Source organism: Aulonocara stuartgranti, assembly GCF_965226115.1.
Source record: "Aulonocara stuartgranti genome assembly, chromosome: 15".
Taxonomy (NCBI): Eukaryota; Metazoa; Chordata; class Actinopteri; order Cichliformes; family Cichlidae; genus Aulonocara; species Aulonocara stuartgranti.
In genome coordinates this window covers 35,768,715-35,785,170 of record NC_138951.1, presented here as the reverse complement: position 1 = coordinate 35,785,170, position 16,456 = coordinate 35,768,715, and the positions used below count along the sequence as shown (strand labels likewise).

The 16,456-nt window shown below is 40.7% G+C and overlaps 1 protein-coding gene across 1 annotated transcript; it reads right to left on the bottom strand.

Annotated features, from left to right (window-relative positions):
• Positions 1–3,327: 3,327 nt before the first annotated feature.
• On the bottom strand, positions 3,328–16,456 carry comp (cartilage oligomeric matrix protein). The gene is made up of 19 exons (XM_082506864.1): positions 16,343–16,456; positions 12,495–12,568; positions 12,327–12,378; positions 11,948–12,096; positions 11,590–11,727; positions 11,327–11,404; positions 10,390–10,542; positions 10,071–10,175; positions 9,739–9,846; positions 9,491–9,650; positions 8,575–8,693; positions 8,236–8,288; positions 7,940–8,133; positions 7,687–7,865; positions 7,534–7,582; positions 7,126–7,322; positions 5,223–5,395; positions 4,096–4,235; positions 3,328–3,663 (listed from the first exon to the last, which is right to left on the bottom strand). Exons 1-19 carry the CDS (start codon positions 16,407–16,409, stop codon positions 3,605–3,607), a joined length of 2,247 nt encoding a protein of 748 aa, XP_082362990.1. The 5' UTR covers positions 16,410–16,456; the 3' UTR covers positions 3,328–3,604.

The window sequence follows — 16,456 nt, the reverse complement described above, 5'->3', positions numbered from 1 at the left end:
GTGGCAGTGTCCTAGTTTTAACCCTTTGCCAAATGAACCCGACGATGTTTGGTGCGTTTGGTCTGTCAGAGAAGGCGACCAGGCTTCCATTTCTCTCTGCACTCTTTCATTTGCCCCTTTTCTCCTTTTAAGGAATCAGACTGTTGCTTGTTCCACGCTTTCTCCTACTACTGTAGCATCTCTCTGCGTACGAGTGTAAAGCGGTCCCTTCTTGTATAGAAAGACCTTGCGGTCGTTCCGGCCCTCTCCTTGGCTTTGTTGATGGCGGGATCCGTCCCGTGGAAGTTGCAGATTGGCACGTGCGCTGATCGTTTGCATATGTGAACTTGACTCTTCTGACGCTTCTGTGTTACGCAGTCAGCCGCATGACATGATAGACACGTCGAGCAGATTATTATAACATGTTATGTGCAGGACTTTGATCTCGCTATGCTGAAGTGGAGTGCTTTTCAAGACACCGGATATGATAGTTTTTGTTGTTGTTGCCTATCATGTCACGTTCTGGACTGGGTAAAAAGCAACTGTGTGTGTTGGGTTTTTATTTTTATTTTCTTGGTTTCTTTCTTCGTTTTGTTTTTTTGTGTATGTGTGTGCAACGTTTAGTCCACTGGTTGCTTCGCACTTTATTTGTGATTTCCTGGCTTTTGAGCAGAGACTGTTCTGCCTGACGTGAATGCTGACTGTTTCACACCAGATGTATACTCCGGAAATATTTTCATGTCAAAGAAAAGATGAATTCTCTATTTTCCTTTGTAAACTATATTTTGGCTTGTCTTGTTTTTTAATCTGTGAAGATCTTAGGGGATGCAAAACTAGAAAGGGCTTACTCCAGTGCAGCTTGTGTGCTTGTGTTGGAAAGGATAGGCATTCCGAATGTGTTTCTTTGTTGGTCACACCACACACACACACACACACACACACACACACACACACACACACACACACACACACACACACACACTGATTCAAACACTAATTAGCTACATATGTCACAGTCACACTAGAGTAAACAGTGGTTTGAAAGTGGTATGCAAGCACTCAGAGTGCGTTGCCATCTTCACAGGAACTTACTGCTGTTAAGATGGCTTCAGGCTGGTATGACTTTGCGATTGAATAGGGTCAAAGGGACTATTACATGGAGTCTGTTGGTGATAATGAGACTTGGCTACATATAAAACTTCACATTGGGCATTTAGAGTCCAGTGAGAACCTCAGCGATATGAACAGAATACAAACAGTTTGCAACCAGCTGAGTCGAGCCCACTGTGGCAACTCACAGATGAGTTGTGCTCATCGCCGCAGACCGACTAAGATTGATTGCACCGTGGTGGCAGTTTTGGCTGCATTTGAAAATTAGAGACCAATTGCCCCCCACAAGGCGATCTGTGCAGAGGTGGTGCGCGGTCAGCCTCGGGTGCAACTAATTATGGTTGGTCTCCGACAGAAAATAAATAAGTCAATGCATTCATGGGGCAACCACCAATTTTCCTTTTCTAGGCGCAAGGAGGTTCCATCCTGTTTTTACTCTACTGTGACTGAGCCATTAAATACATATGCTGCCAGTAACAGTTCTGCAACACAGTCTGACTTTACTCTAGTAGCTAAAACTCGAAACTACTGGTTTGTCATATTTTTCCTGTCTAAAATATCCACCCACAAGCCTAACAGTTAAAACAAGAACATGTACTAGAGAGGAGCTCGTGCTGAACTCACACTACTTAGAAACTGCTGATGAGGTGTGTTAACGCCTTCTTTGTGGTTTTATCTAAAAGTAATTAGAACTCTGGTAATAGACTTGACTTCATGCAAGGCAGCTAACACTTTAGTTTAAAATTAGTAAAAGAGACTAAAAATGTCAGGTTTGTTGATCAGATTTGAAGTAATTTCACAAAATAGGCCGATCCTGAGACGACATGGTGAAATGCAGAGAGCTGGGGGTCCATTTATTTCAAATATAAGATGCACAGGTCATCTGAAAATGTCTTTTTATGTCTGATACACTGTTTAGTTTTGAGACTTTTGCTTATTTTAGTCTGAGACGTCACTTACTTGAGGTACTTCTCGGCACAGCCCGTTCCCTTTTTTTGCCATAAAAAGGCACAAACTGCATTTTTGTCACAAACTGAAAAAAGTTTGATGAGTGATGCTCAAACAGGAGCGTGCGATTAAAGGTGTGCCCTCAGTCCCAGAATACAAGGAAAGAGTTGCTGCTTGTTCCCAGAGACTTTAGGTTTGACTCAAATGTCCCTTTAATAATATGGGGTTTTATAAATGACTCTACAGTTAATTAAAATGTGTAAACAAAAATAAATAAAACAGAGTTTAAGTTCCACTTAAAGCTTCTAGTGAGAATAGCATTATATCACTGTTGTCCTGTAAGTCGTAGTAACAGAACTGTAGTTATTTATTTGTTGCCATGTGATTCTCTTTACGTGACCATTTGTTTATAAGAAAAAAAAAAGTCAAATTAAATTGAATGTGGAAGACAGATTTTTCTCTGCACATAGTCTTGATTTGCAGAATATGCCGATTAAAAAGAAACTGTCCAGTGTCGCATCACAGCGTGTTGCTGTGGACATGCATGATGTTTCAACCCTGTTGTATATTGTCTTTGCTATTGTTTCTATTTTGTAATCTGTATTTCCAAATGCAAATTTAAAAGATTATTTTGGATATGTGCATGCTTGTGACTTGTTCAGAATGTTAATTTCCACTAAAAGCTGTTGAGTTTGAAAACAAACAGTCAAGTCTGTTACTTAAAATCACGTTCGGCTTGTTCCTGTTTAATAACATATAATACCTATAAAGCCAATTTTAAATTGAATGATCATCAACATAATTTTACTAAAGTAAATGTAATTTACCTTTCTCTGTTATAGACTGTGCTATAAAACTTCTCGGTCTGAGAAGTCGAGCTGATTCTTAAGTGCTTTAAACTTGCATTATTTCTAGCCAATTTGTATAGAAGTCTATAAGAAACATGACCTTACTGCTCACTCGATTTATGCCCACAGTAAACAGTTTACTCATAAATGTATTGTTTCAGCTGCTAGCTTCAGGTTCTCTTTAATACAATTTAATTTTTATTTTGTAAATTATTTACCCATTTAGAGTAAAATTGAGAGAAAAGCATAGCCTGCTTTGGGGAGTGACTACATTGTCATATACAGATCCCTTATGGTGAATGTCCAGTGTCTTAACGACATCTAGTTTAAAACAAAAAACAAAAAAACAAGATGGTAAGCGCTATAATCCCCAAGTGGATGCATCTAAACAGGGATATTAGATGCATTGATATCCATGGTTTCAGTATGCACAGACATCAGATTCCCACACAACAACAACATTTATTCATTAGTGACAGTCCAATCTTTTCAAGTGGTTTTTCTGAAGTGGAAAATGTTATATAATTTTTAATCTAACATTATACCACTTCCCTTTGAACACATATTACCGTTGCTCTGCACCACAATCGATCAATTTTCACTGGAGACATTTCCAACACTTCTGCTGGATTTTTAATTAAACTTATCGCCGTGATGATCTTCTTTCTGAGATCCAGCTGTGCATTGGAAAGCGTTCTCTTTGGGCCTGTTTGTTGTCATCAGGCTACCAGCTGGACCTGCTGGGCTCTGTAGGCATCAAAATCCTCTGGAAGAGTGTCTGAAGAAACACAGTGGAAAGCCAGTTCACAATTTAGTTTGAAAAATCACACATTTTGTGGCAGCATTCATGGCTCTGCTAATAATAGCATACTTCCAGTCAGTGCATAACTGGTTAACAAAAACACACCAAATAACCAAGTTATCCAACATCAGACATGACTGGCTTCAAAAGCTAGCAGGGCACTTGGAGAGCGAATCCTCTGCAAGGTAAAAGCAATATTTTTCATATTTAAGAAAGTGTTCTAAATATAGCCACTAAAACTGAAATGGCTTATGTTTGATTGCTTTGTGAAATTTGGCTCGGTATTTCCTGCTGACAAAGAAACAAATGGCACTAGTTCTTTCCTTGGCAGAGGAACATTGTTGAATAAATGAAAAACGCTTTGTGGCTGCAGTCCAGCCTTTCAACTCTTCTGAATGTTTCACTCACCGTTGCAGCGATAACGCAGGTTGGCCCAGATAATGTTCTCCTGGGAGAAGCAGAAGACTCCCAGTCGGCCTCCTCTCATGGTCGCGTCTATGATGACGCCCGTGTCCGCTACCATTTGAGTGCCCTCGTAGAAACGAACTCTGCAAACCAACAAAGCGCAGCAACCAACATTGCATTAACAAAGTGTTAATAACACTTGCAGAATTACATTTTATGGCTGATTCTTTTTCTCTAGCACCACCAATGTAATCAAATTTTTACTTTTATTGAAATATTTATAAAACGGTTGCATGTATTCACTGTACATGTTCATCTATTCTCGACTACATGCCTCTGGCACTATCATGTTGAGAAAATGTTTCCACAGACACACAGATGTTTCCACACATTTGACTATGACACACGTACATAAATACACACGAGTTTGCATGGATATCTTTGGAAAGCCCCTTATAATAACCGTAACCATCCCAGCTACATAAGCCGGGCGATTGTGGCTCAAAGAGTTGGCAGTTTGTCTTGTAACCGGAAGGTTGACGGTCCAAGCCCCGGCTCGGACAGTCTCGGTCGTTGTATCCTTGGGCAAGACAGCTGTTTGTTCAGTGACCTCTTGTCCCTCATTGGCTCAGATGTCTCCAGGTTCTGGCCAGTGATGGTTCCAGCATTAGGGATTAATTTGTTGATCCTGCTGGCATCCCTGGCACTGATACTCATGATTACTCAGTTTTGTTGATCAGACCTCACCCAGTTCACACACACGCACACCTGTGACACTTTCATGCTGAGAAAGTATTTTCACAGGCACAGAGACATTTCCACATATTTGACTATGACGCACCCAATAGATAAATAAATACAAAACCTTTGTCTAGCCCCTTATCGTACTCTTAACCATCCCATCTATATGCATAACCATAAATTAAAACCTTATTCTAATGTTAAACCTAAAGAAAATCTCAAGGTCCTCAGTTTTTCAAAATGTCCCCATTCTAATGGTCCAATGCTCGAACTGGTCCTCACTAAGATGATTAAACAAATATACACACACACTCTCTATCATAAGATGAATGTTATTTTCCAGCCTGTGGCTCCTACAAAACATCAGCGTTAATTGTGTGTCACGGTACCTGATGTAGCCGTCAGCAGGCCGGTGCTGGAGGAACCAGCGGTACGAGGTCTTATCTTTCCAGCCAACATTGCGAGCGTCTTTCCACAGGAGCTTCACCTGATCGGTGGTGTCGCCCGTGTGCCACAAAGCGTTCCGCAAGTTTTCACCTGGACCTGTGTTTGATTTCACTGCCTTAAGAAGAGTAAAAAAAGGGATAACGTGTTTGCGATCACGTTTTGTTTTTGTTTTTTTATTATAGATTATTTCACAACTCATATGAGAGAGAGAGAGAGAGAGAGAGAGAGAGAGAGATAGCCTTTATTTGTCAGTTGCAGGTCTTTTGCCCACAACCGAGATGACAGACCTTGCCGACCATACATACAATACACAAACATCACATTGGGGAGACAGGTCAGGCTAGGTAGCGAGGAAAAAACATCGAAATGTGTAACGCAAAAAGATGCACAGATATCAATCAACACACCATAGCACAATAAACACAGACAAGCAACATGGGAAAGAGTTCCAGTGTGTACATCTGATCTGGGACCGCTGCAATCTTTCGACTGCGCCTCCAACTGACCCGATGTCCACATCAGAGGGGAGGTAAGCGTTGGAGGTGGCGTTGGATCCGGGGTAGGGAGGGTGATGCGTCGGTGAGTGCTTATCAGTATATGTATGTGTGTGCGTGTCCATAGTTCAGCTGAGACAGTGTCCTTCGCCCTGCTAGGCTAAGTAAACAGTCTTCCAGCCAACCCTGGTGGCCTTGCATGGAATGGGAAGAAACAGACTAAACACAGTCGTTATCAGGGTGTTTTGTTCAGCTCCGGCCTTGCAGCTGGCGCCAAGAGGGTATCCGCATAAGTGATGGTATTTTTTACTTTAGTGCGAACAGCTCATATGAATTTCAAAGCAGTTCTACAGTCCAACACTGGTCTCTCAATCTCCCGTTGGAGAGCCGCGAGCTTCGCCATACTTGCGTTCTGTGTTGTCATTTCTTGTGCTCAAGGAGCCGATTTCTGAGAACTCACGGCAGTGTGTCTCCCCGAGATGTCATCCAATTTTGCGCCCAGAGATGTTATTCCGGGTTAGCCCTTCCGAGATGTATCCAGTCTGCAGTCAGAGATCTTATTCTGAGTATTCACAGCACCCGTAGCCTCTCCAAGATCTTATCCGTGCTGACTCAATGAGCCCATTTTGAGAAACTCACGCCTCTCCCATCGTTCCAATCCCAGCGGGCAGCCTTGTGGGGGTTTGAACAGCCGGTTCCGCTTCCTTAATTCTTCGATAAGTCAGGGCCAAGCCAGCTCTGATCAGCCAGAACCCTGTTACCATGGTTCCGAATAGGTAGATATCTTCAGCACTCAGGCTCACCCAAGCCCAAACTTCTCGTTGAGAAAGGGGTGTCAATTGCATTTAGGGACCAGTTGATCCAATCCATAATTCCTCTTTTAGGTTTTAGAGAACAGACTGTGAGAGAATGTTCCAGGGAAAATACAAAAATACAAAAAAAAAACGAGACTAGACAAGGACATAAGCAGGGAAGATAAGGGAGAGGAGAAAAAGTGTGTCCGGCTCCTCCGAGAGCCAAAGAAGAGGCTGTTTGTATGCCTCTACTAAATCTACAGATTATCAACAAATTTACTACCATTTTCTGACCATGGCAACTAAAATTGTTTTTAAGGTTTAACTGGTTGGTTGTAAGCCACAAGGCAGTGAAAATAATCGTCTTTTAGCTCATTATTTCATTATGGACACTTCTTCAAATGGACTGTGCTGCAAAACCTTGACCCTATAAAGCATTTAAACCATAGATTAAATATTAATACAACTACTAGTTACAGCTCAAAGTCTCTTTACGACTAATCCGTTATCCTGAAGTGGAGCTGGAATTTCTTGCAAACAGTACGGCAGTGACATACCTTCAGTTGGATTCCTGGTTCTGCCACGGCTCTGAATGGGTTTGCCTGCCAGTAGATCTGCTCCACCTGCTTCCACATCACCACGTAGAAGCTGGAGCTGTCCTGGTACGCAAATATAAAACCTGCATAGTCGTCGTCCGTTACCGTATTAACATGAAATGTTCCTTCAAAATCTACTCCGCTGAAAGCTGTGTAACCTGCAGGACAAATTATTTCACATCAGATTTTGTTTTTAAAATGTAGTATAGACGTATAGCTCTATGTGCAGTAAATTAAAGCAACAGCCAGGGGCCTATTAGTAGGTGAATTTGGTTTCCTTTAAACAAATCCATGCCATTTTCGGTCATTTCAGATGGCAGTTTAATATTTATATTTTATATTTTCTTGAAATGTCAAACAGTTTTTTACCAACAGCCAATCCAGGATCGCTGTTCATAGTCTGGACGATCTCTCTTCCCTGTACAAACAGAACAGTGGATTGTAGAGAAATGTTATTTCATGACATGTTATTCTGGCAAAAAAATAGAACAGCAAAAATCAAAGAAGCCATAATCGCTTGACCTGGTTCAGCACCACCCAGTTAGGATCGATTTGTGCGTCTCCTTCTGGATCTAAAACGACTGTCTGGTACTCCCTGAAGTCAGTGAGGGTGACCTCTGCGTTTTCTGGACAGACGTCTATTGGGTCAATTATGGTGTCGTTGTCGAAATCCTTCTCACATACATTACCCACGCCGTCACCTGGGAGGATAGGTAGATATTAGGCGTAAGTAAAGCACAAACTTTTATTTTAATATGTCAACAGTGTCCCACACCGTCAGAGTCCTCCTGTAGAGGGTTGGGGATCAGACGGCAGTTATCAGGACCAGGTGGCAGCAGGTCTGGGATCCCATCGTTGTCATCGTCATCATCACACTCGTCTCCCTTTCCATCTTTGTCAGTATCCAACTGAGAGCTGTTGATGACAGCTGGGCAGTTGTCCCGAGAGTCTTGGTGACCATCGCCATCACTGGACAAGAGACAGATGTTATAGCTGGTGCAAATTTGACTTGGAGAATGAAAACAGATCCAGATAAATACAAGTGACTTGACTGATGAGCTCACACAATACCTGTCCTTGTTAGTGTCACAGGGGTCGCCAATCAAATCATTGTCCGCATCCATCTGAGAAACATAAGTTGAGTCGAATTTCAGATATGAAATTTTCCAAAGAATAACAAGCAGACAATGGCAATGATAATCCCAGCTAGGAAAGACAATGTGGACTGAATAATGCACCATGAGTGTGATGCTACATCCTGGAGTACACGCTATACCAAATTACTGTTGCAGACTAAAAAGTTAAACCACTAGAGGCCATTAAAAGAAAGATTTTCTACTTAAGATTAACTGCTTAACTTCTCGTGCCTTTTTGCAAGATATTGATGTAACGTGTGAAGACATTTCTCACCTGGTCAGGGTTGGGATCATAGGGACAACTGTCGCAGGCATCTCCCACTTTGTCACCGTCTCGATCTTTCTGGTCAGCATTTGGGACCCTTTTGCAGTTGTCAAGGTGATTGGGAATTCCTGGGGTTAACATTGGGAATGTTAGAAAATATTATAGTAACCCGAAGACAGGCACATAGCTTTAATGTGTTGTCAGTGATGGACAGCAGTTTGTTCACTGTCCTCTTGTCCACCATTGACTCAGATGTCTCCAGATTCTGGCCAGTGATGGTTCCAGCCTTGTGGATTAATTCGTTGACCCTGCTGGCATCTCTAATGCTCACGATTACTCAGTCTGGTTGGTCAGACCATACTCATTCTCAACTACACACCTGTAGCACCACCATGCTGATAAAGTATGTTTAAAGGAAACCAAATCCACCTACCAACACGAAGACATTTCCACACATTTGACTATGACAGACCCAATAAATAAATAAATACAAAATCTTTGTCTGACCCATTATCGTAATCTTAACCATCCCATCTACGTGCATAACCATAAATTAAAACCTCATTCTAATTTTAAACCTAAAGCAAATCTCAACCAGGCCTTTACAGGAGTGTGTGTGGCCCACAGGTCCTTATTTTCCAAAATGTCACCAATCTAACTGTCTAAAGTTCAAAATGGTTCTCACTAAGATGGTTAAACAAGTGCATGTGCATACACACACACACACACACTCACACACTCATAGTCATAACATGAAAATGATTCCAGTTGATAGGTTGTAAAAATCTCATGTATCAAATTCACATTCAAATCACATCTCAAATTAAAGGCATATCAATACATGTCAGTGTTTCTAATTAACAGCCAGAGTAAATAGGTCTTGTAATTAATATAGATTTAAAATCTATTTGCACAAAGTCTTTACCATCGCCATCGATATCTTCATCGCATTCATCTCCATATTTGTCCACGTCTGTGTCTTTCTGGTCATTGTTTTTGACGGCAGGACAGTTGTCGCAGGCATCGCCAAAGTCATCCTCATCGATGTTCCTCTGGTCCACATTGGGCACCAACACACAGTTATCCTGGGAAAAAGATGTTTTAGTCCCTGAGAGCAAAGTTACATGATTTTACTATATTTTCTTTCAACCTCAGTATCCTTTGTGTATGAACCTGTGTATTTAAGATCCCATCCCCATCTGCGTCTTCATCGCAGGCATCTCCAATTCCATCACTGTCAGCATCTTCTTGACCAGAGTTTGGAACAGTGAGACAGTTATCCTGGAAGAAACATAAGCAGATGGGTAAGTTTTAATTAATACTTTTGTTTTGTATAAAGTGATAAAGACCTTCTTTGATCTGGGATTGAGGTTTGAATTTAAAGTATGACAACATCTTCTTTTATGTCACATTTTTATAAGATCTTTGATCTTCTTCACAGCTAAATAAACTGTTTTAATATGGGTAACTTTCAAAGAGTTCTCTTAGATATGAAGGAGATTTACCTTGTTGCAGTTACTATCAGGACAGTCCAGTTTTTCATCTGGGAAACCATCGATGTCGGTGTCAGGACCACACACATAGCCATTGCCAGCCCATCCGACTCCACACTATAAGGATGGAAAATGTTTTAGAAGCTGTACATAATGCTTTTATTGGCTCTGTTTTGTGGTCTGCACAACATGAGCATAAGTGCTCAAACAGCTATTTCCCAATAGCTGCTATTATTGTTATAACATGATGAGGAAGGAATGTTGTAATAGCTTTGATAACCCATCAAAGCTAAATCCAAGGAGCTAAAACATAAAAGTTTTATTTGCTCACCTGGCACTCGATGGTCCCCTCTCGATGGACGATGCACTCTGCGCTGGCGTGGCAGGGGTTGGGTTGGCCATTGCCACAGGCTCTCTCAGGCTTACAGCCTTGTTGCTGATCCCCAGTGTAGCCTGTCTTACAGGGACCACATCTGAAAGAGCCCTGATAGAACCATCCCACCAAGTCACAGGTGCCCACATTGGTAGTGTTAACATGGAACTTAAAACACAGTGCTTCAGACAGCAAACGAAGGAGAAATATTGGTCCTAAGATTACACATACATTTGGCATGGGATATACTGCATTTATACAAAACACTGAGTTCACCGTGGGCTTCACTATGCAATCTTTAACCCTAACTGATAACCCTAGACTGGAGTTTGATGCATATCCACTAATGACAGGTTAGGGCCTTTCTATGTGGAGTGTACACCTTCTCCATGGGACCAATTATCAGCTATCACTATCCTGCGATGTGCATTGGGAATTTTAGAAGGATGTTTGCAGTGAGTAAAAACCCCTCTCCGCTCTCCGTTCAAGCTGAAGCACATGCACAACCACAAATTAGTCCTGGTGACCTGCCAAAGCTGTACCCTGTTTCTAGGCTCCAGCACCCCTGCAACCGTGAACTGAGTAGGCAGTTAAGAAAATAGATGGATGGAAATTGTTTCTATTTAAATTACCATTTTAGGAATAAAGTTTAAACCATTAAGAGACTGCTCAAAAACATTCTGTTGCAATTCGTCTTGGACACAGTTACATGCAGTTAACCCAGAGGATTGTGTTTCCAATACTGTATCAGCTGTAAGGTAGGACTGCTGCTACTACGGCCAAAAGTGATTAAGGATGAAAATAAATAAAATATTCAGCCAACACAAAGAATGACTCTAACTGAGGCTTAGATCTAATCAGCAATTTCATGGAAATTCACTTTGTTCATACTTACGGGGGTGTTCAGACACACGGAGTTCGCCACGCAGCCTCCATTGTTGGGACCATCACACTCATTAATATCTCTGCATACCTTAAAAAGGACAGAGATTTAAAGACAAATGCAAAGTCACTTGAATGGTCTTTACCATTAAGACTGAAAAAGGAGGCAAAAAGAAAAATAAGTCGGAGAGAGAAGGAAGTTTGTTTTGGGCGGCCACGTAAAGTCCAAATTGATCTCATGTTGAATGGAACCATAAACTGCTGCATGGTGCCGACCTGTTTGTTGGCAGTGGCGTAGGCAAGACCGACGCCCTGGACCTGCGGGCCAGTGTATCCAGCGGGGCAGGAGCCGCAGCGGAAACCTGGGGATGTGTTGATGCAGCGAACACCCATGTGGCACGGTTTCACAGTGCACTGTTCGTAATAAGGAGACACACACACGTCAGGATGTTTTTAGGATGAGGACCTGCATTCATTTAGATGAGCCCTTTACTGGGTTTCTAGTAAAGTCTAAATTTTAGCCATTTCGTCTCCTTCTAGTTGACGAAGTCAGGCAGAGAGTTTTCTGACCTTACAATGGTTATACCTGTAACACTGTACTGTCAGCAACAGTTTATCAAATCTCTGCTCGTACCTCATCCACGTCAGTGCAGTGGGTACCGTTTCCTTCCATGCCGTGAGGACAGGGTCCACATTTTACACCCTCTGGTGTTTCCACAAAGCTCACCCCAGGGTGGCAGGAGTTGGGCACACAGGTGGGTTGAGGTTGCATACCCCCCATTGCTGAGAAAAGATTACATCAAAGCAAATTATTAGTTGTTTCCTTTTGTCTTCAAATCTCTCTCCCATTTCTTCTAATGGACTACATAATCATAATATTCATAGTTGTGGAAAATTATGGATAATGGCTCAATTTCGATAAAGATAATTAAATTTCAATAATGATGTAATAATGTGTGTATTCTCAGACATAAACATAATTCCATCATTGATAAGCGAGCTTGTGAACTCACCACAGGCTTCACACTCCATCACTGTGTTCTTTAAGAATACAATCTCCTTAATCTGGAAAGTACAACCAACAGATTAAATACCTTTTTGCATTTCCTCAGCACCCTGAGTCAAACTGTTATCAAATGCAAGTAAAGGTAGTTAAATATATTTTTATGACAGAGCATTACCTGCTGCTTCAAAAGCTCTTTAATCTCACCCAAGACGAGATTAGTCATTTTAATCTGACTGATAATTTCTCCATCTGGGTTTGAAGAGAGAACAAACCAATTAGTAAAGGAAATCTTTTATATTCCCCATGCAAGGTTTTTAAAATTTATAATTTATATTTGCATTTGAAGTTATGAAAATAATTCATTAAACATGTTTGTGGTTGTTACAGTAAAAAATATAACTTTTCTACTCAGATTTTATGTTTTTGTCTTATTTTAGATAGTTACTTTTCCTAGTAATTTGAGGAAGTAACTAGTAACTATAACTAATTACTTTTTCAAAGTAACTTGCCCAACATTGTCTACAGTGCTTCAAAGTTTCTCCTGTTTTACCTATTCACAGGAATAATTTGTTTTCAATTACCCATTTTTCTCTCGTCTAACCTTTAGTCAGATCAGTTAGCTAGAAATAACTAGTGTTAAAATTTACCTACTGAAGTATTGTATTTAAATAAAAATTTGATTTTTGATCATTCGGAGCATGATCTAGGAAAAAAAAGTGTGACCTTAAATGTACAACCTGATTCTCTGAAACTAAAAACAAAAGGAAAAAATAAGAATAAATAATCACGAACAAATACAAGCAGAAAACCTTTAAAAATAATGAAAACATAAAAGTTTAGACAATGTAATTTTATATACAGAACAAATTCGAAGAAACAGTTAATAAGAACTTTGCAGTAAAAACAAGAACTCAAGTTATAACTACACGGAGCAGGTTTGGTTTCTTGCTGCACTGCTTCACTTTTTCTGTGGAATTGTTTTGTTGGATGAACTGGCAGCTAGCTAGGGAGCAGTGTTTTGATATGTGTGTGGAGGGTCCTGTACAACATGATCCACTGCGTGTTTAATGCCAAAGTCTAATGCCTGGCATTCCTCCACCACCACAGGACTCATTCGAATCCACAGCCCACACATTAACTGGAGTCAGAAGTCAAAAAAAAAAAAAATATTCCGAGAAATAGAATGACACAAGATTATCCGGAAGATATGGGACATTTTTCCTGCTCACATGCTTTCTGGAATTAAGCTTATGGGTATCCTGGGATGCTTGGTTTCAGTATGATCTGTAGTTTTGGTGCAAATTGCCTTCATTTAACTACAAATCAACTATCGAGTGGGAAGCTTAATTTATAGATATAATCACAGGACTTTAACTGCAGGAATAAGAAGTTATAGGTTTCTGAATTACTTTTATGTTTGTGGAATAGTTATATTAAAGTCTAATATGTCTATCAAACTGAAACTCAGTGGTATATATATGTATGTGTATATATATATAATATTTATTATACTTATATTGAACTTCTGTTCTCTAATTAAGAACCTAATTAAGAACCTGTAATCTGATTCATTCAGAGGCAATAAGATGAAGCCAAAGCAGTATTGATAATATTGATAGTCTCTTAGAGGATACATATAGTGACTTGATCTCACTTTTTCACAAAGCCTAGTTAACAAAATTTCACAGTGGGGGAAATAATTATCTAATCCTCAGCTGAATTTGTAAATTTACTCCCTCACAAAAAAACAGTCTATAATTTTTCATTTATTGGAGAAAGACGGAATATCAGGGACAAGATTGTAGATCTGCACAAGGCTGGAAGGAGCTACAACTCCATCAGCAGGAAGCTTGTTGAGAAGGCGCTAACTGTTGGTGGGATCATTTGGAAATGGAAGAAATATAAAATGGCTATTACTTGCCCTTAATGCATCCATGCATGATTCTACCTCATGGACTGACAGTGATCATGATAAAGGTGTCATATCAGCTCAAAACTACACAAGAGAAGCTTGGACCACAGACACTACGAACATCATTGATGATACACCACACCATGATCGGCTGAAACTTGCAAAGCCTCCATGTTCCCCCAGCTCAGAAAGACACATGTACAGGCCTGTCTTAACATCTACATCAGTGAACATCTAAACGATTCAGAGGAGGCTTGGGAGAAAGTGCTGTGCTCAACTTGACCCGCTGTATTTGGAGAAAGAACAGCATTCCCACAGTCCAGCGTGGAGGTGGAAACATTACGCTTTGAGGCTGTTTGTCTGCTGGGAGTCCAGGATGACTTCAGCGCATTGAGGGGACAATGGGTGGGGCCATGAAGCATAGAATCCGGGATGAGAAACTCACTGAAGATGTCTTAATGCATGCTTAGTAATCCAGGTAACCATATATCCACATGAACAGAATCAACTTTCTGGGAACACTGAAGAGAGTTTGTGAATGGATCTTCCATCATGCCAGTGATCTAAAACACAGTGCCAAGGCAACAAAGGGGGGAGCTAAAGAAAAAGTAGATTAAGGACATGAAGGACTAGAGATCTCAGTCCTACAGAAAGTCAAGGAACCTAAAGGATTTAGAGAGTTTTTGTAAAGAAGAGTGGGCCACAATCGCTCCTGCAACCCTGGTGACCAACTGCAAGAAACATCTGAAAGCTGTGGTTACCAGCAGGTGTTTCTCCACTAAGTATTAAGTCATGGGTGTCCAACTCCAGGCCTCAACGGCCAGTGTCCTGCAGGTTTTAGATCTCACCCTGGGTCAACACACCTGAATCAAATGATTAGTTAGCAGGTCTCTGGAGAACTTCAAGACATGTTGAGGAGGTAATTTAGCCATTAAAATCAGCTGTGTTGGATTAAGGACACAAAAAACGTGCAGGACACCGGCCCTTGAGCCCTGGAGTTGGACACCCTGCTTGCTTGGGGATCAAATACTTTCACTCAGTGAAAGCAATTCAGTTTATAACTTTTAGTTAAATTTGATCTTTCAAACCTTTGATCAGCAGTTGATTCTTCATATATCCAGCTTTTGAGATTCTTCACAACATTCATCTACTAACAGCATCTGTCTTGAACAAATTCTATAATGTGTTTTTTGGAGGCTTTCCTCTCAAAACAACCTCCTGCTGGGGCCATAAATAACACGATGAGAGCCGTGAGAGTGAAGCAAAACATTAAAGTGCGGCTAAAAGACAGAAAGACCTGATAATAAGTCTGAATAATAATGCAGGCGACGACACACTGTATCCATACGTTTATTGTTGTTTTAAAAATACCATTTGCAGGTCAGTTCAGCCGCATGTACCGGGCACCAAAAGCAGAAATCTCCTGAGCGTGTAGAGCAGGAAATGTGTTCTTGTCGTTAGCGGCAACTGTGTTTACCGAATGAATTCCACAGCAGAGAGAAGAGATACTCGACATAAATCACTGTCTCTGCTAATGGAAAGGAGGCTGAGTCCTGGACGACAGGAATCTCACTATGATTGTTTTCCCTTGTTGTGTGCGCAGAACTTTCCAGCCCTCGTGAGCTTTGAGCTCCTTTAAGTCAATTTGTGTTCCTGCCCGACTATTTTTCTAATTTTTCATAACAAAAAGCTCTACCTCCCCTAAAAATAAATATAATAATTAATTTAAAAAATCATATTGAAATAATTAATAAAATCTGGCTTTGAATTCATTTCATTTGCAGCTTTTTGTCATTTGTCTTATGTAACACCCCTTTCTCTTGTTCTGCATAGCAGTTTCCATTAATAACATTTCATTTATCAGATTAATTACTTAAGAAAACACTAACCTGTCGCCAGAAACTACCAAAAGCTGTAACATCTTCCCCAGATGGATAAATCAGTTTATATTTTCTAATGTTTTAAATTATGCCTTCTTTCTCTGCTGCGTCTCCACATCAGTCGTCATATATTGTTTGTGTTTCTTTCAAATTAAAACTCTGAAACTTTACCCTTTACTCATATTTACTGCTAATGCTCTTTAATCTTCCGATATCAAACGTATTTCTCACCTCTCTGTCCTGCAACAGCGCTCCCTCCTATGCAGAGCACACAGGTCAGCCCCAGAAACCACAGCATGTCTTCACCTCTGCAAAAAGCACCAGTTCAGGTACAGCAGGTTACTC

Excerpts from the sequence above, each read along its gene's own strand:
- comp (XM_082506864.1), bottom strand. The coding sequence starts at position 16,409 with ATGCTGTGGTTTCTGGGGCTGACCTGTGTGCTCTGCATAGGAGGGAGC. Across the intron at positions 8,289-8,574 it reads ATGATCCCAACCCTGACCAG|ATGGATGCGGACAATGATTT; the intron begins GTGAGAAATGTC and ends TATGTTTCTCAG. Across the intron at positions 7,323-7,533 it reads CGATCCTGGATTGGCTGTTG|GTTACACAGCTTTCAGCGGA; the intron begins GTAAAAAACTGT and ends TTTGTCCTGCAG.